The sequence below is a fragment of the Myxocyprinus asiaticus genome, chromosome 49 (assembly GCF_019703515.2).
Source record: "Myxocyprinus asiaticus isolate MX2 ecotype Aquarium Trade chromosome 49, UBuf_Myxa_2, whole genome shotgun sequence".
NCBI classification, from domain to species: domain Eukaryota; kingdom Metazoa; phylum Chordata; class Actinopteri; order Cypriniformes; family Catostomidae; genus Myxocyprinus; species Myxocyprinus asiaticus.
The window spans coordinates 15,405,889-15,428,567 of NC_059392.1; the positions used below are offsets into that span (position 1 = coordinate 15,405,889).

At 40.9% G+C, this 22,679-nt stretch overlaps 1 protein-coding gene across 2 annotated transcripts in view; it reads left to right on the top strand.

The window, feature by feature from the left end:
- The first annotated feature begins 16,623 nt into the window (after positions 1–16,623).
- The window catches only part of LOC127438262 (coiled-coil domain-containing protein 50-like), a 43,725-nt gene continuing 37,669 nt past the window's right edge, over positions 16,624–22,679 (top strand). Inside the window, exon 1 of one of the 2 annotated variants that reach the window (XM_051693720.1) lies at positions 16,624–17,075. In XM_051693720.1, the coding sequence (XP_051549680.1) occupies positions 17,027–17,075 (49 nt within the window). In that variant the 5' untranslated portion in view covers positions 16,624–17,026. The other variant, XM_051693721.1, reaches the window with a different exon arrangement.

Genomic DNA, 22,679 nt, shown 5'->3' on the forward strand with positions numbered 1-22,679 from the left:
AGACGTTTTTTCTGGATCCTTTCAACAAAGCGTCTTTTTCAAGGAAAGCCTGTCCACTCTGTGGCCATTTTTGGAACGCTCTTGGGCAGTTTGGGCAGCTGTTTTTCTATGTAAACAAGTTGCTTGAAAGTGCAGCTCCTATCTACTTGAATGGGAAAAGACTGAAATCTTTAAAATGGTTGGTCAAGATTACGATAAAAGAACATATTTCAAAAAAGCAGTAAATCTGACAACACTGTTTGGCTCCTGGACCGTCGGCCGTGATGCATGCTCCAATTGCAATGGTGTTCCGGAGTGTGGGTCCAGCGACGCATCTAACTCGCACCGGACCCTCCCCGTTCTGTTCTTGGACCTGTAAAGATGCCAGCAGGTAGAGACCGGTCTCCCGAAGAGAGGTGCGCTCTGTGTTTAAAGTCAGCGGTGATGAGGTTCTTCACTGGGATCACGCGAGCAGGGAAGGCGATGACCCACCGGAAGGGCGTGTTGTTCCGTCACAACTGGTATAATAAATTGTGTTTCTTTATCTCAGATTACACTAATTATACCATCTTGTGTAGCTAATGGCCATGCGTGTTCTCAAGTTGATTGACAGGTGATTTCTGTCTCTAAAAGGTGATTGGCTATTTTACCTGTAAGGCTGGACTTCTACCAAAGGCTGGCTGCCATTGGGCATTCCAATTTCTCCCATTCATTTTAACAGAAGTGGCCCATCTCTGCTAAATAGTCTCTGTTGTGACATGCAGAAAATGTTTATGGAACAATTACGTCACTTGACATCACCAACGAACAGTCCTTGAAACTGTCAATAAAATGTTCATCTAAATTTGAATACGATTATTTCAGTACCATGTAAATCAGATTTGTAAGTAAAACTTATTGTATTAATTGAAATGTTTAAGTTCAATTTAACTAAGATTATTTAAGTACCATGTACATGGGGGGAGGGGGGGGTCACGTGACGCCATGCAAGAAGCAGACGTGTGAGCGACGAGCTCTGTGCACTTTGCTAATTTTTTATTATTCTCATGTTATAATCTAGTGAAATTTGATACACCTAGTTGCACTTTTGCTCTTTGAGGTAAAACATGGCAAAGAAGTCAAAATCCTCGGGCTCTGGAGACATTAAAAGACACTTACGTGTTCAGGATGAAAGCCCCGACAGGCCTACAGACTGGGGACTCGATTTGGATGGCGCGGCAGGAGAGGAGATCCAGTGTCAGTTGTCCAACATGTCGGTGATGCTGACAAAGTTTCTTGCTGACTTGGAAGATCTCGCTGTAATACGTCGTTCGATTACGGCGATGGAAATAAAATTCTCTGCGTTAGTTACAAGAGTGACTGATGTTGAGAGATGAATCAATTATTTGGAGTCTTCGGAGAGGGAATCATCTGCTAATCTGCCCGCGACCAAAGTTGATTTGGAACGGGTTCTTGAAAAGCTTGAAGATCTTGAGAATAGAAGCCGTAGGAATAATGTTCGAATAGATGGAATTCCTGAGCATGAGGAGGGCAGAGATATGGTGAAATTCCTGGATGAGCTCTTCCCGAGTCTGCTCGACATAACAGGCCACAAGCTGGAAATCGAGTGAGCTCACAGAGTCCCAGCTCACAGATCTGCTGAGGGAGACAGGCCCTGATCAATCCTGGCCAGATTTCTGAGATCATCCGATAAAGATCTTGTGTTGTGCCAGGCGAGGAGCAAAGGAAAACTTTCTTGGAGGAATCGTCATGGTTACTTGTGTAACCTCCATTCCTTGATGGAGGGAACGAGACGTAGTGTCGATGTAGTGACACTAGGGGTCACTCTTGTGAGCCTGAGACACCTCTGGTCTTTGATAAAAGGCCAATGAAAATTGGCGAGTGGTATTTGCATGCCACTCCCCCAGACATATGTGTATAAAAGGAGCTGGTATGCAACCACTCATTCAGGTTTTATGCTGAGGAGCCGATATAAGGTCTGGCCATTTCAGCGGGTAGTTCAGCGTTGTGGCAGGAGGGACACAATGTCTTGTTCCCTCCATCAGCGAATGGAGGGTACACAAGTAACCATGACGTTCCCTATCTGTCACTCACTCGACGTTGTGTCGATGTAATGACACTAGGGGTCCCTATACGAAACGCCACAACTGGCTGAACTGTGTTACGTGAACTGGCAGTGTGTGGTGGGCAGATTGCTGTGTGCCTCATAGCCAGCACACCTGGATGACACGTAACCTCCCCCAACATAGTTATGAGTGTCGCACGGCCCTTTGGGGACAAGTCGACTACCCAAAAGATAGAGACAGGCTAACCCAGTCGTGGCCTCTTTTCCCCTTCTTTTTTTCCACTCCCTAAAAAAGAAGGGGATTATCCGACTGGGCCGCCAGGTCTATTCGGGGGGTGTCCCTCCCAAGGGGAAGACACAGCGGAGACCACACCTTGCCCAAGGAGAGTGGGGGATATTTAAGTAGAAGGATACGTCACATGGTCTTTCCCACCATGTGGAGAGTCTTCAAGGTAGATCCTGCCCAATGGGGGAGGAGTTACTACAAACATGGAGACTGGGGCAGAGGGGCTCTGCCCAAGGAAGATGCAGTTTGCCAACAGGGAAACGAATTAGCGGAAGATATATATCACATGGGGTTAGCCTTAGAGGGAACCACCACATGCGGAGCACCTACCCCAGAAAAGGACTCTTAGTTAGCACATGTACTGGGCCGGCAGCGAATCTCTCCGAAAACTCGACTGCCACAGGGCTTGGAGGAAGTCAACCGGGGAACATAGTTTGTGAACACTACTGGGAATTAATGGTGCACGTCTTCAGCTCAAAAGGAGGTGCAAGGCACTATGTGCAAACGATACACCCGGCTGGCTATCCCAGGCTTATCCGCTTGTATTGCGTGCCACTACCTGGGACGAAACCGGTTCCACCCTGAGGTTGTAGAACCTTGCAAAAGTGTTGGGTGTTGCCCAGCCCACTGCTCTGCAAATGTCTGTTAGAGAGGCACCCCTGGCAAGGGCCCAGGGAGCCGCTACACCCCTGGTAGAATGGGCACGTAGCCCTACCGGGGGCGCGTCATGTCCTGGGCGACATATGCCATAGTTATGGCATCAATGAGCCAGTGGGCGATCCTCTGCTTGGAGACAGCGCTTCCTTTCCGCTGTTTACCAAAGCAGACAAAGAGCTGCTCAGAGATTCTAAAGCTCTGTGTGCGATCCAAATATATGCATAAAGCACGCACCGGACACAGTGACGACAGGGCTTGGTCTGCCTCCTCCTGGGGCAGCGCTTGCAGGTTCACCACCTGGTCCCTAAAAGGGGCAGTGGGAACCTTGGGCACATCGCCCAGTCGGGGTCTCAGGATCACTTGAGAGTAACCCGGACCGAACTCTAGGCACGTTTCGCTGACAGAGAACGCTTGCAGGTCACCTACCCTCTTGATGGAAGTGAGCGCAGTCAGGAGGGTAGTCTTCAAGGAGAGTGCCTTAAGCTCGGCTGACTGCAAAGGCTCAAAGGGGGCTCTCTGTAGACCCTGAAGAACTACAGAGTGGTCCAATGAGGGAACGAGGCGCGGTCTGGAGGGATTCAGCCTCCTGGCACCTCTTAGGAGCCTGATGATCAGGTCATGCTTCCCTAAGGACTTACTGTCGACTGCGTCGTGGTGTGCTGCTATGGCGGCAATGTACACCTTCAAGGTGGAAGGGGACGGTGGGGAGGTGGAGGCTGTCGCGAGGATTGTGAGGTCCGAGAACCACGCCTGGGCGGGCCAGTAGGGTGCTACCAGGACAACCTGCTCCTCATCCTCCCTGACCTTGCACAGGGTCTGTGCAAGTAGGCTCACTGGGGAAAAACACATATTTGCGCATGCCAGGGGGCCAGCCCTGCCAAATAGAGTGGTGGACGGTGGTCATGATGACACACCGAATACGTGACCCAGGGAACAAGGAAACCGCTCTTGCTGAACTCTTGAGTACTGCAGCCACTTGGGCATGCAGTGCAATTAAATGCAAAAGAAACAAAAAGATGGAGAGGTCTGCTTACCAGCTCCAGAGCAGCGGATTTCGTTGTCCCTGGGTCGCCCGTCTCAAGGGCACTTTAAAGCCTTTCACGGGTTCTGGGCGGCCGCAAGACATGTAGCGTCTGCTTCCTGTGGTGGGCTCCACACCGGAGCCGGGCCGAAGGGGTGGGCTGCGGCAGAGCCGGTGCAGTCACCGCAGGGGGACACTCTTGGTGACAAGTAGACGGGGTGTGGGATCTTGAGCCGCACCGGGGCAGGATATGCCGAATAGCCCTTGGCCGCCCCACCATCGAGGGTTGTGAGGGTGAGGAAGCTGAAAAGATCAGGACCGGGCAGTAAAAAGTGCCTCCCATGACCTTGTCAGCTCATCATGCACTTCCGGGAAGAAAGGAAATGGGGGTGGGGCGTTATACCTGTGGGTAAAAGGACTGAGGCGGGGAGCCTCTGAGGTGGCTTGCTTTCTTACGAAGGCGAGCCGCGACCGCATCGTTGCCATGGACATGTCCTCGCAATGAGAACTTGTCCATCCACGAACGCTGTCTCTGCATAAGCAGTGCCCAGACACGAAAGACAGCGATCGTGACCGTCAGAAGGCGAGAGATAACGAGCGCAACCAGGAATAACACACAGTCGGAAAGGCATCTTTAAAAAGACGCGTCTTTGTGTGCCGCTCTTTTAGAGAAATATACTCTTTTAGAGAAATATACTCTTATTTCTGCCGAAGCGCCCAGGGGCATTCTCTGCATTGCACCAGTGCAGAGGGGGGAGAAGCCGCTGAAATGCGCCGTCAGATCCAGCAGAGGTGAATGAACAGTCGTTGGAATTCAGCTCAGTGAGCGTGACTGTTCGGCTCCGAAGAGAAAATCTGAATGAGTGGTTGCATACCAGCTCCTTTTATACCCGTATGTCCGGGGGAGTGGCATGCAAATAACTCTCGCCTATTTTCATTGGCCTTTTATCAAATACCAGAGGTGTCTCGGGCTCCCAAGAATGACCCCTAGTATCACTACATCGACACAACGTCGAGTGAGTGACAGATAGGGAACATAATATTTTCTTGTTCCCGGACTTTGTGAGTTCGACAAGAGAGAAACGCGATCGGTTCAGGGAATGCAAGAAACTCTTGCATCAACGTAAGATCACTTTTGCATTGATGTTTCCGGCCAAGCTGAGAATAGAAGTGAAGGACGGTCGCAAAGTATTTACATGTCCCAATCAGACAATGTCTTTTATAGAATTAATGGGTGAGTAAACCATCAGATGTTTCTCATGTGAGTGGGTCGACTCGCTTTACTTACTCTGGCTTTTGAGGAAGCTGTGCGTCATTTTGGTTTCTTTCTGTGTTGGCTCCACCTAGCGGCTGGAGTTTGTTTTGTGAATAACACTTTTCCTTAAAGAAACTTTTGCACTGACTTAAGATCACTTTTACATTGAAGTTCCCAGCCAGTTTGAGAGTGGACACTACCGATGACCGCAAAATATCTACATGCTGCTCACACAAAGGATGTCTTTTATAAGTTGACGGATTGAGTAAGTCATTGTATATACTTTTATGCGGCCTCCAAGTGATTTGACTTGATCATCCGGGGAACCGGGATGCCGGATTTGTTTCTTTTTGTGTTGGTTCCGCCTAGCGGCTGGAGTATGTTCTGTTGAATAACACTCAACAGAAGGATTGTTTTGTGAAGGATCGCACCTTTGAGACAGTTCTGTGAATGAATCTACATGTTCTTTGTGTTCATTCTGCCTATTGGCTGGGGTTTATTTTACAAAGTATTTTCTGTTATGTAATTTTGCCTCACAAATTTGTGAGGCAAAATTGTGCATTCCGATGGCAAAGTTGTCGTGGGGGCTCGTGGGCGTTCATGGACCTTTTGAGTTTAGAGGGATTGTCGCCTGTTGGCGCTGTCGTGCGTGGGGTTAATGCGCACGTTTTTCTTTTTTCTGTTTGTTTTGTTCAGGGTTTGATTGTTTCACTAATGAGGAATGTGGTCTGTATTATTTTATTTTTGACACACAATTTATTTTTTCTACTATATCAAAATGTCAGTTGTTAAAATGAGTGGATTGTCTCTATCCACATGGAATGTAAATGGGTTGGGGCGCCCATAAAAAGAAGGAAGGTTATTACTTTTCTTAAACGTAAGAAATATGATATAGTGTTTCTTCAAGAAGCGCATCTCTCCCCGCAGGAAGCTGAAAAATTTGGGAAGATATGGGGTGGATAAGTTTTTTTAGTGCTGGCTCAAGTAAGAGCAAGGGAGTCATTATATTGATTAATAAGTATCTACAATTCAAATGTCTCAAACAGATTAAAGATAAATTAGGGAGAGTAATTATTGTTTTAGCTGAAATTCAGGGGCAAAGGTTTATTTTGGCTAATATTTACGCACCTAACGCTGATGATCAGGGCTTTTTTATAGATCTTGAAGGGATGTTGCAAGCCGCTGGCACCCCTCATGATATAATTTTGGGAGGAGATTTTAATCTTTTGATGGACTCAGTCCTTGATCACAGTGAAGCAAAAGTGTGTAAGCCCCCTAGAGCAACATTGACGCTTCACAGGATGTGTAAAAATCTTGGTCTTACAGATATTTGGAGACTTTTGAACCCATCTGGTAGGGACTATACATTTTTTCATCAGTCCATAAGATTTATTCTAGAATAGATTTTTTATATCTAAGTCCCTCATTTCATCTGTTGTTGATTGCCCAATTGGAAACATCTTAGTCTCAGATCATGCCCTGGTGAGTTTAGAGGTGTTGCCACATATAGAGAAAAATAAATCATATAGTTGGCGCTTTAATGTATCCCTTTTGCAAAATCCTAATTTCCAACAAATGTTAAAGACTGAAATCAATGTTTATATGGAGACCAACTGGTCCTCAGTATCCTCTGTGGGTGTGGCTTGGGAGGCACTTAAGGCAGTTCTTAGGGGTCGGATCATACAGTATGCCTCATTCATCAAAAAATCCAAAGCAAGAGAACTCGTGGAGTTGGAAGGAAATATTAAAAGTGCAGAGGCAGAGCTGAAGTGCCATATGTCATCTGATGGCCTCAGAGAATTGACCCGATTGAAATATAGATATAATACTATTTTGTCGCGGAAAGTGGAGTTTTGGTTATTAAGGGCAAGACAGTCATACTTTGAGTCGGGGGACAAAGAAGGAAAACTTTTGGCTGATATATAAAGCAGAGAGAGTCTTTTTCTACCATTCCCTCAGTGAAATCTGCTGGTGGTGAAATATTTACCTCGGCCATTGATATTAATAATGCTTTTAAAGAATTCTACCTTGATCTCTATAGTTCCATGTCTTTGTCTACTGATGTGGAACCATTAGAACTCCCTAAATTGCTGACTGAGCAAAAACAATTCTCTTGATTCTGAGATAACCTTGGAGGAGCTTGATGAGGTAATTAAGGCCCTGCCTACAGGCAAGGCTCCGGGGCCTGACGGCTTTTCTGCTGAGTTTTTCAAATCTTATGCTAAAGAACTGGCTCCACTTTTGTTAGAAGTTTATATGGAATCATTAAAGAATGGAAAGCTTCCGCCAACCATGACACAAGCCCGGATCAGTCTGATTCTTAAAAAGGACAAAGATCCAAGCGAGTATAAAAGTTACCGTTCAATTTCCCTGATCCAGTTAGATGTAAAAATTTTGTCAAAAATTCTGGCTAACTGATTAAGTAAAGTTATAACATCACTTATACATATAGATCAGGTGGGGTTTATTCGGGGCCGTAACTCTTCTGATAACATTAGGCATTTCATCAATATCATGTGGTCAGTAACGAATGATAAATCTCTGGTTGTTTTGGTGGGATTATCTTTTTAAGATTTTGGAAATGTATGGGTTTGGGAGTACTTTTATTGGTTGAATTAAGTTACTTTATAGACACTCTGTAGCAGCGGTACTAACAAATGGACTAATTTCAGATTATTTTACTCTGGATAGGGGCAACTGGCAGGGTTGCCCTCTTTCCCCATTATTGTTCTGTCTTGCCCTGGAACCATTAGCAGCCACGATAAGAAAGGAGGATGATTTTCCAGGGGTGATTGTGGGAGGTGTGGCACATAAGCTTCTGCTTTACGCAGATTATATTTTATTATTCGTCTCCGATCCCACTAGATCTATGCCTTGCCTCCACAGAATTATTAATTCCTTTTCCAAGTTGTCAGGATACAAAGTCAATTGGTCTAAATCCGAAGCTTTGGCATTGACAGCGTATTTCCCAGTAACGGCCTTCCAGCCAGGCGCCTTCCAGTGGCCCAAACAGGCCATTAAGTATTTGGAAATTTTATTCCCAGCAAATTTGATTTAGTCAGAGTTAATTTTGATCCCTTAATAAAAAGGTTTTCGAATGATGTGGACAGGTGGGCTTCATTAAACTTATCGATGATTGGGAAGGTTAATGTAATTAAAATAAATTGTATTCCAAAATTCAACTACCTGATACAGTCTCTCCCTATAGATGTCCCCCTCTCTTATTTCAGACAATTTGATAGCATAGCGAAGTCTGTCATTTGGAATGGTATGCGTGCCAGGTTAAATTTTTAATAAGTTACATAGGCCGATGGACAAAGGTGGGCTAGGCCTACCCAAGATTCTGTTTTATTATTATGCATTCGGTCTCAGACATTTGGCTCATTGGTCGCTTCCACCTGAAAGTGCCCCTCCTTGGTTTTGCATTGAACAAGAACTTCTTGCCCCTATTTTGCCATTGCAAAGCCTTTCCATCAAACTAACCAGAGAAGTTAAATCACACCCCGTTATTTCACATTTGCACTCAGTATGGACAAAAGTGTCCAGAGTGTTTAATTCAGATATTTATCTAAATGATGCCTCAAGCCTATGGCTAAACCCAAAATTATGCATTAATAAGTCCCCTTTTTGTTGGTCTGAGTGGATTGCGAGGGGGGTTAATACACTCGGTGATCTTTATGAGAGTGGTGTGATGAGATCCTTTGAAAATTTGGTTCAATATTTTGGGATCCCCAGATCTCAGTTTTTTTAGGTATCTTCAGCTACGACACTTGCTCTGTACTATTTTTGGGAATAGCATACACCCACCTAGAGCGGCAGATACTCTGGGAGAGGTGATTTCTGCTTTTGGAAAAGGCCATGAGGCATCAGTGTATTACTCCTTATTAATTCAGAGTCTGGGGACGGAGTCTCAACCACTCTCAAAAGATTATGGGAGAGGGATTCAGACCTGGAATTGAAGGAGGGAGAATGGGCTAGGATTTTAAAAAACATAAAAACTGCATCTAAAGATGCAAGGGTGCGCCTTATACAGTTCAAGATTTTACATCGGTTCTATTGGACCCACTCTAAATTGTATAGGCTTGGTCTTAAAGACACACCCACCTGCTGGAGATGCGAATCAGAGTATGGAGATTTAACCCATGTCTTTTGGGGGTGTGTTGAAATTCAAAAGTTTTGGTTAAAGGTGCAGAGTCTGATATGCAAGGTGTTAGGTATTCAGGTATTATTCTACCCCAGACTCTGTATCTTGGGTGATGGGGTGGTCATTGATATTGTAAGTAGACACATAAAGAATTGGGTCTTAACCAGTGTCATGATCTCCAGGCAGATCATTTTGAGGGGCTAGAGGTCGGCTGGAGCACCTTCTTTTCAGGAGTGGTGCTCGGAGATGGGAAGGGTGGCGGCCTTTGTGGAAGTTACATTCAGAGGAACGGGGAGGTATAAAGTGTTCGTGGAGAAATGGGGCGGGTATTTGTCATTTGTGGATGTGTGATTGTTGTTGTGTTTTTTTATTTTTTATTATTTGTTTATTTATTTATTTTTTTATGTATTTTTTTTATGTGTGTGCATGTGTGTCTATGTCATTTAAGACCACTGTTATGTTGCTGGGGTTAGGGTGGGATTGGGAGAGGGAGGAGTAATAGTTGGGGTTAAGTTTGATTCTATGTATATATGTTTTGTTCTATGAGGTACATTTATGTGAATCAATCAAAATTGTTAATCAGAAAAAAAAGTACCATGTACATCAGATTTGTAAGTAAATGTTATTGTATTAAATGAAATGTTAAATTTTACTAATATTATTTTACTAATATCATTTTTTTGAGTGCATTTCATGGACGACTTACCTATTATGTCCTCTTGCACAGGCATGATGTTTTTCCATAGCAAAAATGCCACAATCTGGTTGGATATTTAAATCATCCTTTGAATGGTAAACCTGGTTGACTGTAAAAAGGAAGAATGCAGTTCAGCTCACACACAGGCATGGATTCTGTGTTAAAGATTTAAACATTTCAGTCAGTCATTTTAATCAAAATAGAGAGTTTTGAGAAGGTATCAATAATTCTGTGCTTCAAACAGCATCTCATGGCACCCTCTATCCCCTATATGTGTGGAGATGTGAGGATGTGTCATCACTGTAAATAAAAAATGTGATGTTGTACATTATGTCAGAGGACCATATCTGAAAAATGGACCATGACAGGTAGGACTGATGATCTGAAGTGGCTTCAGGGCCAACGACTAGACATCAATCTCACTGATATAAAAGAGGTTTGGAGAAGAGTAGATCACTAATACTTAGTACACTGTAAAAACAAATCGTAATTTTAACAGTAAAAGACTGTAAAAATGATACAGTAAAAAAACTTTAATTGGTTAATGAGTAGTTACCTTAAAATATACAGTAAAATTTTTAAATATATTTAAAAGACAATACATGTAGTTTTATGGTAAAATTTTGTAATATATATATATATATATATAATGTAAAAATTATGATTTTCTGTATAATTAACAGTAAACATTTATATTATGTTTAACAAGAGAGTACATGTACTTTTTAAGGTAAATTATTGTTCAAATTATGGTAAAAAATTCCCTGCGTGACCCAGTTCATTTCATTATATTTTATGGGAATAGTTATGTTTCTTCTTGTTTTTAATATCAGTTACGTACATTGGTGTGTTCTGTTTTATATTTAATGTAGTTTAGTTAATGTTTATTACATTATTTTAATTTTACATGTGTTAACCTGATGGTGTTTAGTGTTTGTGTGAGTGACACTGAACACTGTCTCTACTTGTTTATTGGACATTGTTCTTGGAAGGGCCACTATTGGTAAACCATGTCATCATGTGCCCTTTTGTAATTACTTCGGTGATTAATAATACATTATAAAGTGAAAAGCAGATTTTTACAGTTTCAGAAGGTTAATATATTAAGTTTATAATTTAATAATATAAATGACGGTAATGCACCATAAAATATACAGGCAATAAAATTACATCCCGTAAAGCATGAAACGTGGTTACCGTATTTTTTACGGTGAATTTCTGGCAACCACAGCTTGCCAGTATTTTACCGTAAATTTAACAGGATTTTTTTACAGTGTATCGTTAATCTGTGAGGATGGCAAAGTGTTCCTGGTAGTGTTGGGTTCGAGTCCACCTTAGTCGAGTCCGAGTCTTTAAACAATCGAGTCCGAGTTGAGTCTGAATCCAAAAGGGGCAGAGTCGGACTCAAGACCAAGTCCATAACAGGCCGAGTCCGAGTCAAGTCCAAATGAATCTGTTCATGAATATGAATTAAAATTGTAACCGTAAACTCAACATCAGCTTATTTAAAACTTCACAACTAAGAAAAACAGTTTGTCAATATAAATGTAACAAAAACACCGCTGTTGTACAGGTGCATCTCAATAAATTAGAATGTCGTGGAAAAGTTCATTTATTTCAGTAATTCAACTCAAATTGTGAAACTCGTGTATTAAATAAATTCAATACACACAGACTGAGGTAGTTTAAGTCTTTGGTTCTTTTAATTGTGATGATTTTGGCTCACATTTAACAAAAACCCACCAATTTACTATCTCAAAAAATTAGAATACATCATAAGACCAATAAAAAAAAACATTTTTAGTGAATTGTTGGCCTTCTGGAAAGTATGTTCATTTACTGTATATGTACTCAATACTTGGTAGGGGCTCCTTTTGCTTTAATTACTGCCTCAATTCGTCGTGGCATGGAGGTGATCAGTTTGTGGCACTGTTGAGGTGGTATGGAAGCCCAGGTTTCTTTGACAGTGGACTTCAGCTCATCTGCATTTTTTGGTCTCTTGTTTCTCATTTTCCTCTTGACAATACCCCATAGATTCTCTATGGAGTTCAGGTCTGGTGAGTTTGCTGGCCAGTCAAGCACACCAACACCATGGTCATTTAACCAACTTTTGGTGCTTTTGGCAGTGTGGGCAGGTGCCAAATCCTGCTGGAAAATGAAATCAGCATCTTTAAAAAGCTGGTCAGCAGAAGGAAGCATGAAGTGCTCCAAAAATTTCTTGGTAAATGGGTGCAGTGACTTTGGTTTTCAAAAAACACAATGGACCAACACCAGCAGATGACATTACACACCAAATCATCACAGACTGTGGAAACTTAACACTGGACTTCAAGCAACTTGGGCTATGAGGTTCTCCACCCTTCCTCCAGACACTAGGACCTTGGTTTCCAAATGAAATACAAAACTTGCTCTCATCTGAAAAGAGGACTTTGGACCACTGGGCAACAGTCCAGTTCTTCTTCTCCTTAGCCCAGGTAAGACTCCTCTGACGTTGTCTGTGGTTCAGGAGTGGCTTAACAAGAGGAATATGACAACTGTAGCCAAATTCCTTGACATGTCTGTGTGTGGTGGCTCTTGATGCATTGACCCCAGCCTCAGTCCATTCCTTGTGAAGTTCACCCAAATTCTTGAATCGATTTTGCTTGACAATCATAAGGTTGCGGTTCTCTTGGTTGGTTGTGCATCTTTTTCTTCCACACTTTTTCCTTCCACTCAACTTTCTGTTAACATGCTTGGATACAGCACTCTGTGAACAGCCAGCTTCTTTGGCAATGAATGTTTGTGGCTTACCCTCCTTGTGAAGAGTGTCAATGATTGTCTTCTGGACAACTGTCAGATCAGCAGTCTTCCCCATGATTGTGTAGCCTAGTGAACCAAACTGAGAGACCATTTTGAAGGCTCAGGAAACCTTTGCAGGTGTTTTGAGTTGATTAGCTGATTGGCATATCACCATATTCTAATTTTTTGAGATAGTGAATTGGTGGGTTTTTGTTAAATGTAAGCCAAAATCATCACAATTAAAAGAACCAAAGACTTAAACTACTTCAGTCTGTGTGCATTGAATTTATTTAATACACGAGTTTCACAATTTGAGTTGAATTACTGAAATAAATGAACTTTTCCATGACATTCTAATTTATTGAGATGCACCTGTATATATAATGATTATTTTCCTGCTGAACAAACTTCAAAGTGGTTTCAGAATGAAAGCATATGCTTTAGGTCTATGAAGACAAAACTGTCCTTCAAAATACTTCTTATTGCCTTCTGTTGACATTTCAGTTATTTGTTGCTTTTTCCCCTCCACTCAAACATAGACTAAAGAATGTGAAAGCTGCTTTAGTCATTACAACCACAGCTATTATGTTTCGAATTTTAATTGAGTTTTTATTTCTACTTCATTTTCAATTGGTCAATTCAATTTAAGTTAGTTTTATTTAAAATTATCCCTATCTAAAGAAATAATATATACTGAGATTTCTTTCTGAATCTTTTTTCTCTATCTGCCAACTTATTTGGGAAAATACAGTACATACAAATGAGTCAACACAGTAGTAATTAGCACTTGCTGAGAAGTTACGCCTGCAAATGATACATCCAAAAACACTGGAAAAGCCCACTGATAATATTAGGGCCAGGTCATCACGGACATGATTTTCTAGTTAATTTGCAGGAAACTGCACAATGCAGGGCAGTTCTGCGTGCTGCTCATGTACCTAAATCCCTGATGCGTCCTTGTGCATCTCGCAGCAGCTGCCGCAGAAGATAAAAATGAAATAATAATAATTGATATTTGCTTGAGCGACAGCCGCGTTGGTCTGCAGTCTGAAATCTTCAAATACCAAGCAAAGAAAATTTAATTGAGCTCTTCTTTAACCACAAAAACATGGAGAATAATAATTTTGAGTCATAAATTTAACAGAATTGACCTTCAAAAGTGTCAGAGATGTAGGCTAAAAAAGAGCATAAGTTACCCGGTGGTTTACAGTAAAATAAAATGAAATAAACATTTTAAATAAAAACGTCATAACCAACAAAATTCATCTCGTAACATGAAGTTTAGCTTCATACACAAACTGTCATCGAATAATACATTTATTTTATAGTCTATAATTAAATTATTAACAAAACATTTTACTGCCCAAAATATCCTAATATTTTATTGTACATGGTTGAATGTTGTGAATGGTGGACAAATGCTGTAAAAGAATGTATTTTAACAGCTCGTCAATGCCTTGAAAATAGTCAATCAATAATAAATAGGTGCTGTTTATCTGTTTAGAGTTGATGTCTGCTTTAGCAATAACACATCCCCCCCCCCCCAAGTGTAACATAAAAGTTACACAGTTAATTCATCAAGCTATTATGGACCAGTTCAAGCTGACAAAACTGTGTGGACCACAAGGGACTACAGAAGCCTACATGTGTAGATACATTATGCCTAAAAAGACTTAATATCCAATATGAATACTATTTTTATGTATTTTTTATTTTGATATGCTGTTAGTCAACTTTGAAGGACATGATGTGGGTGACTTGACTCAATTTTAAGTTTTTAAACATGATGAAACTTCAGTTTCATCATTACCAGTTGTCATGTCCCATGTCATGTGAAACTGCCTTGTTTAGTTTCTATTATATTGGATACATACCCGTCTTCATGTTTTCGTCGTGCCAGCCATCTCAGTAGTCGATGTTATACAGTAGTCTCTGTAGTAACATTCAAGCATATTGGTTGACCGATGAGTGTGACTGTGCACGTGCGTTTGTGTGTGTGGTGTGTTTGCTTAAACACAGTGAAACAACTCTGGCTACATCTACGACTTCAGGGGCTAATACAGCTGCATGCAGAGATGTGTTCATTAATTTTTGTAATTTAGTTTTGTTATTTATTTATTTTTTTTTCATTGCATCACAAATGTCATGGACTCGGCTGCACTCGGGGGAAAAATCCAGAGTCCCAAAGGCTCGAGTCATAGTCAAGTCAGAGTAAAAATGCATCCGAGTCTGTGACAAGTCCAAGTTCATTAAAATTGGACTTTTGAGTCGAGTCCAAACTCGAGTACCCAACTCTAGTTCATGGCATTCTTCTTTTAATTTAGCTAAAAGTCTGTGTAGGTCAGTTCCTCTGGTGTGGTGGTATATATTGACTGGTATAATAAAAATCCAGAATAATGACTATGTCATATAAAATTATAAGCTTCATATTTCTGCCTTTAAACCCTCCAAATTGGCCCCGTTCACTTCCATTGTAAGTGCCTCACTGTAACCTCGATTTTTGCTTTTTTTTCAAAGAAATTCGAAATTAATTTTTGTGGTAATCAACATTATTCCACAAATCCTGTCAATTGAGCTTATATATTTTTTTATTTTATACAAGATCACAATTACAATTTGTAGGATTTTAAAAGTAAATATAATTTCCTATTGACTGGCATCCTCTTTTGTCAGTGGGGTTACACCAAATTAAACTGGGAACAGTAACCTTGTCTATAGTAGCTTAATGGATGGGACCAGTCGATAAACATTAGAATACCCACTGTTTCAAAAGTATAGTGACAAGAAGTAAACATTATTGGTGTTAACATGATTTTAGTGTGATAAAATCAGGGATTTAGCGGTGTTTACCAGATTACTGTTAATATTGCATACAATTAAAACAGATTACACTAAAACCATGTAAACACGCATATTGTTTATGTCAAGTTGCTAAACTTTTGAAACAGTGTGTATTTTAACATTTAAAGCCTGGCCCTATTCATTTCCATTGTAAGTGCCTCACTGTAACCTCAATAATGAATCTTTTTTTTTAATTTTTTTTTTTTTTTTTTTTTTTTTTATTATAAATGAGGGACGAGTCAAAGTTATTTTCAACATTATGCCACAAAGGCTGTCTATTGAGCTTAAAGGAATAGTTCACCCACAAATGAAAATTCTCTCATCATTTACTCACCTGAATGCCATCCCAGATGTGCTGCCTTTATGTGATTTTTGGAGCTTCAAATTTTTGGTCACCATTCACTTGCACTGTATGAACCTACAGAGCTGAGATATTCTTCTAAAAATCTTCATTTGTGTTCAGCAGAAGAAAAAAAGTCTGGGATGGGGATGAATAAATGATAAGAAAATTGTCATTTTTGGATGAACTATCCCTTTAAATTGTATTTAACCTGGAATATTCCTTTATTGGAGCTCTTGACCCTTGAATCCAGGGTTAACATAAATATCGATCGTAATTAAGTTTTAAAAACTGTTCAAAATCTTTTATAATTTTTATTATTATTATTTAGATAGTTCTGAGAGATGCAGACGGGAAGAATTTAAGGCCTGTGCGGGTTCAGTGTGGGCGTGTGAGTGTCTGCGCGGGTTTCTCTGCGTGCAAGAATGTGAGCGCGCGCGTGCGTGGTATGTTCCACCCTGCCATCCGTAGCAAACGCAAGGGCGAAAACCAATCGAAAGTGATCATCCCTATGCCCTACTCACTCCAAAGAACAAAGCTCTTGATGTGGGCACTCTGAAGAGAGCATGGCACTGCAGTTTGATTTTACCCTTCACTAAAAGTCTTGTAAAAGGGCGCTTTGCGAAAAAATGTACTTTGTTACTTTTGTTTGGAACAACCCTTCGAGTGGCGTCCCCCTTCCTTAAGTGCCCTTTAAGGGCGCAAAAATACTGTTTTGAAAAAACGCCCGATCAACTCAGCCTTCGATGGTGCGTGATCTCATAATAGTCATCTGGTGTGGGTACAGAGGGAGGGACTCTGCAAGAAAGCCTAGATTGGCGACAGAAACCAATCAGAGCGACACCTCACCGAGGACATCGATTGGTATTTATTTATCTGACGGAAACCGCCATCAGTCTGTCAAACAATAACCTTCAGAAACCCCAGAGAAACACTAGCGCTTTTTGAAAATTTGTCGACGACATGGGTGATTTTAGTATTGATCAGAACAACTTGCCTGGCGTTAAAGAGGGTGAGTGAAGATGATGGTGATGGTGCTCGTGCTGAGGCATTGTGCGTTTCAGCGTTAAAACAAACGGGAGAATAGCGTTGAGAAAACGCACGATATCCCTCAAACGGCGGCTGATTCCTGTCAGATGTAAAACACTGTTAAATATGATGACCTTATGATAAATGATGTAGGTGTTTTGGTATTTAGTCTGTCAGTGAACTGGTCTTTGTTCATAATGTGTAATCTTTACCGAAAGGGAAAGTCAAACAGAGCATGTTAAATAGATTTACTGGCTTGTCAGCTGTGATGGTCGTTCACATCTGATTTACATCTTACAGAGAAAGCGCTCAAATGGTGGCCTGTGCTGTCTTTCTTGTACCAAATACTTTTTAGGTGGTATATAGTGTCTAATATGAGGACTGTAGGGCGGCTAATAGTGTGAAAACTGGCACATGTGTTGTCAGATTGGAGCCGATCCAGCATGAGGAGCTTCTGCATGCTGGAAACGACTGTAGTGCAACACAAGCTGTTGATGGCTGACTGATCACATTATTAGGGGGAAAATAGTCTTTTTAGGCTGATTTGATGCTCGGAATGGATTCGTGTGGCAGTATTTGTCATTCCTGCTCCAAATCCCGTGTGTGGTAATTTCATCCGAGGTTCAGATTCAGTTATTAGCCTGTACTCTTGCTGAACATTTTCAAAATGGTAATTTTCAGGCCTAGAGAAGTCGTTGAAATTAATGCAATCTCAAAATAAAATTTCTATAGTGAATAGAAGTCTATTAGAAATATCTAATAAAATAAGTAGATGTGGGTGTTTTATAGCTGGGAGGTTAACCAAAAAATCAGATTGAAAATAGCACATACCACTTTTTTTGATCTTGGTTCCCCCCCACCCTTTATGCATTCAGCGTTGTGGTGGTGGTGGTGGTGTTGTTGTTTTGTTGTTGTTGGAGCTGCTCTTAGCTCATGGAATGTCAAGGATGCTCTGGATAGGTGCAGGCTTGAAAAATATACTGTTTTTACTGCTAGGCTAAGACCTCTTGGGATGCATTCAGTGGTTGGTTTAATGTTTGCTTTGGAGAGTTTTCAGCTTTTCCTTGTGACTCTTACTGTCTGTGTTTGCAAGTCACTGCTTGGGTGGTGCTTTGTAGTGGCTTCCAGATCATCATTCATAATGGATTAGACATTTTAATTGATGCAGCTCAAACTGTTTGTGTTGCTTTAGGCTGCATATGTTGCATCCTCAAGTGCTGATTCAGTTCCTCACACATCTGTCAATCTGTATGGTAAAACACCAGTTCAGGTTGTAGACTAACAGTGTCAAGTGGAAGTGGATAAGTTTTTTGTTATTAGACTAGGTGTCGACCGATACACACGTTTTATGAGACATACAGCAATTCCTGAAATGAAAGCAACACAATATTTGGGTGTTTGTTTTTATGGCTCTCTTATTTTTTTTTTTTTTAATGAACAGATTTCAGCATTTCTTTTTGTTATATGAAGGTCACATTGAAACTGAGTTAGAAACTTTTTACCAGACATTTGTCACTTATTTTTGGTACTTTTCTAATGACTTTTATGTACAGACCTTTTTTCTGTTTTAGCCTTCTCCCAGACCCGCACTTTAAATATTAAACTATGAAAATCCATTATAAAAATACAAATTATGACATGTTTATAACTATAATAATCTACACAAAGAGTAAAATAAGCACACAAATTTCAAGATTGATTTTGTGAAACTGATTTCTATCTTATTTTTTCAAAACATACGACTGCTCCACAGTTGTGACATCAGTTCCCCCACACCAAACAATTTTGCCCCTAATAATTTTCAAAAGTTAATTTACTTGTAAACCAAGTTAAAGGAGCAATATGTAATATATTTACTGTACTAAAGCATAAAGTTATCATAATGTTATCACACTCAAAAAAAAAAAAAAAAAAAAAAAATAATGGGTTAAAAACAACCCAAATTGGATTTTTAACCCAACTGCTGTTTAACTATGGGCCAGAACACATTTTGGGCTAATCCAACCCAGGTAGTTGGGTTGTTCATTTTAACTCAGCAAATGGGTTGTTTTTCAACCCAAAGGTTGAAAAGGTTTCATTTTTACAAAAACGATGGGTTAATTTGATATAAAAAATTGGTTAATATTTTCAGGGTTATTTTTATCCTTTCAAAATTTTGTATAACATATGTTGTATCCCACTTTTTATTTATGATGTATTATTAAACCATATCTCCTCATGTGTTGACTTGGTGACTGGGATCATTAATTCTAGCCAGCACATTAATTCAACTTCAAAATATTATAAATGTCGATATGATCTGTGTCTGTCAGCTACATTAAATCCTACAGTCTTCAATTTGACCTAAATCAATCGTGTGTAAGTGACGTTTTAGATTCAGAATGGCACATTTCACAAAGTGGTAACGATTGATAAATAAAAAGACAGATACAAACCTTTATTTCACCAGAAAAAAATGCTCCAGTATATCCACTTAAGAAGTGCTGACTCGAGTCCCTCCTGAAGATAGCTCAGCAACTGGTTGTTTTGACTCAGCACCACAATAAGACTTGAGGTGGGGGATGGGCAACTTTGACTGTTTATGTGGACACAAGAAAGTGTTCAGAAAATGTATTGCGAAAGCTGCTTAAGTGGTGTATGTTATGGAAAAAAATCTTATTTTAATTATCTGAAAAAGCAAGAAATGCACGTTTACATGACATTAATCGCGTGGCATGTACCTTCAGCTGAAAGTAAATCAAAGCTAATTAAGCTAGCGGTACATTTAAAGCTGGCCTGTTTTCGCATATTACAAATAAATTCAACAATCTGTCCATGCTGAAAACCACTGCCTCCACCTGAGGTGAATTCAAACAGCCTGCGTGCGGCGTCAAGTAACTCGGCGCTGAGTTGATTTGACCCAAGGAACTGGGCTGATGTGTTGGGGGAGGGGTGTATTGATTCAACTGTCAGTGAAAATGACCCAGCCATTAACCCAGCAGTTGGGTTACACAAAACTACCCAAAAACTACCCAACACTGAGAAAACAACCCAATTAAATGACCCAAAAGGTTCAACCCAACGTTTGGGTAGAAAAAATAACCCAGCATTTTTTAGAGTGCAGAGATTTAGGAAGCATGCTAAGTTGAAATACTGGCTTCTCCGAAAACAATACTACAGCCAGTATATTCTGCTTTGAAATGTCCGTTCCAGGCTGGAATTTCTGTTTGTGTTTTGGCCTGTGAGATCTCACCCACTGCTCATTTCCCAATAGTATTTCTACAACCCGGGGTTGCCAGAATTGAAACAAGTTGGCGGGCAGCCATGGAAGCCAGTGATACATCTAGCTAACATTGACAGAGTTATAAATCCACATGAGCTGGTTTATAATTGGCAAACAATATAAACACCGCAAACGTACACATTACAGGGCTCGACAATAAGGACTGCCCGATGGCCCGGGTCCAGTGTGAGAGAGATTCGGGCCAGTTGCTAGAACTGTCACTTGCCCGATCGGGCCACTGCTACATTTATAACATTAGTGCAAGCAAACAACAAGCGAGAGAGCACAAAAATTACACGAAGTCTTCTAACTGAGGAGTGAGCGCAAGTATATTTATCTTGCAAAGACGCGCAAGTGCATAATATACTGGACGCGTCAAGGCACAGTCATGTGCAGACACCAAGTGCACTGTCCTAGCACTGTCCTCGCTCTTTTCCAAGTATCTTAGCAGCAGCTATTACCAATGTGTAGAAAATAGCAGGAAAAAAAAAACCACTTAATGAATTTCGTAGTGGGATTTAACGTCTTGTGCAACACTTAAGTATCCCCGCACATTCCGTGTTCACAGTGCGGAAATTTTTTTGCGTTTTTACATGTTGGTGAAAATTAGTAATCCACACGTTGGAACACAAGAAAACAACAGTTTCTTTCTATAGGACTGAAAATCCATGTCTCTCCGTGCATATGTCACATCATCATCTCTCTCCATGCAGCATAGACTGTTTAACATGCATGTGCTCTCATAAAGGGACAGAGCGCTAGTTTTATTCCCACTGTAAAAAAAACCACACATTTTCTCTCATTAATTCGCCTTTAGAGATGAAGCGCCGAATGAGACGTTATAAACTTTATTAAACCCCAGTTATACACGAGTCTGGAAATCACGAGCTGCTCAATATCCAAAATGTAAGTATACATTTAATTAGGTAATGTTTCAAAACGTAAACATTAATTCAACATGATAATGCTATTTGATATGAAAAGAAGCAAGATCACTATGGCTATTATTATCAGAGCTGTTCAGCTGCAGGGTGAAGATGAATATTTGAAAGTCTACCTCATATCATCCTCATTAAACACCTGTTACATGTCTAATTTCTGGACCATACAGGTATTTTTGTTTTTGTTCTTTGTATATCAGTCAGTGATGGTCTTGTTTGGGTTGTCTGATTTCATGTTATATACACATTGTTAATTCACAGATTAGGCCTAATATCTACCTACTGTATATTACACATCACAACTGATTTAGTGGCAAGTCTGTTCTCACAGCCAATAATCAGATCTTTTACTCGGTAAATAATCTTTGATCCTTCTTGTGAAAACACTACACATGGGCTAAAGTTGCATGACAGCATGACTAAATGGGTGACCGAAAACCCATCATCTCCTCCACAGAACTTTTGGCTTAAAAACACATGTGTAAATGGCAGGACGGCTGAAGTTAATATGATGTATTTATGAATTTCTATCTGTAAAGCGCATATATAGGATTACATAAGGCATAAATCATATCTTGCAAATTATAAATGTGATGCAATTTTGGGGGACATTTTTTATTTTTTTTTCTCTCCCCTTTTTCTACCCAATTTGGAATGCCCAGTTCCCAGTGCGCTCTAAGTCCTCGTGGTGGCGTTGTGACTCGCCTCACTCTGGGTGGCGGAGGACGAATCTCAGTTGCCTCCGCGTCTGAGACCATCAATCCACGCATCTTATCACGTGGCTTGAACGTGTTACTGCGGAGACGTAGTGCGTGTGGTGGCCCACGTTATTCTCCACGGCATCCACGCACAACTCACCACACACCCCACCGAGAGCGAGAACCACATTATAGCGACCACGAGGAGGTTAACCCAACGTGACTACCCACCCTAGCAACTGGGCCAATTGGTTACTTAGGAAGCCTGACTGGAGTCACTCAGCACGCCCTGGATTCGAACTTGCAACTCCAGGTGTGGTAGTCAGCGTCTTTACTTGCTGAGCAACCCAGGCCCCCCCCACTCGCTTGGATCTTTGTCCTTTTTAAGAATCAGACTGATCCGGGCTTGCATCATGGTTGGAGGAAGCTTTTCATTCTTTAATGATTCCGTATAAACTTCTAGCAAAAGTGGAGCCAATTCTGTAGCATAAGATCTGAAAAACTCAGTGGCAAGGCTGTCTGGCCCCGGAACCTTGCCTGTAGGCAAGGCCTTAATTACCTCGCCCAACTCCTCCAATGTTATCTCAGAATCAAGATGATTTTTTTGCTCAGCCGTCAGTTTGGAAGTTCAAATGGTTCCACAAAGTTTCTAATATTCTCATCAGTAGACGAAGACATGGAACTAT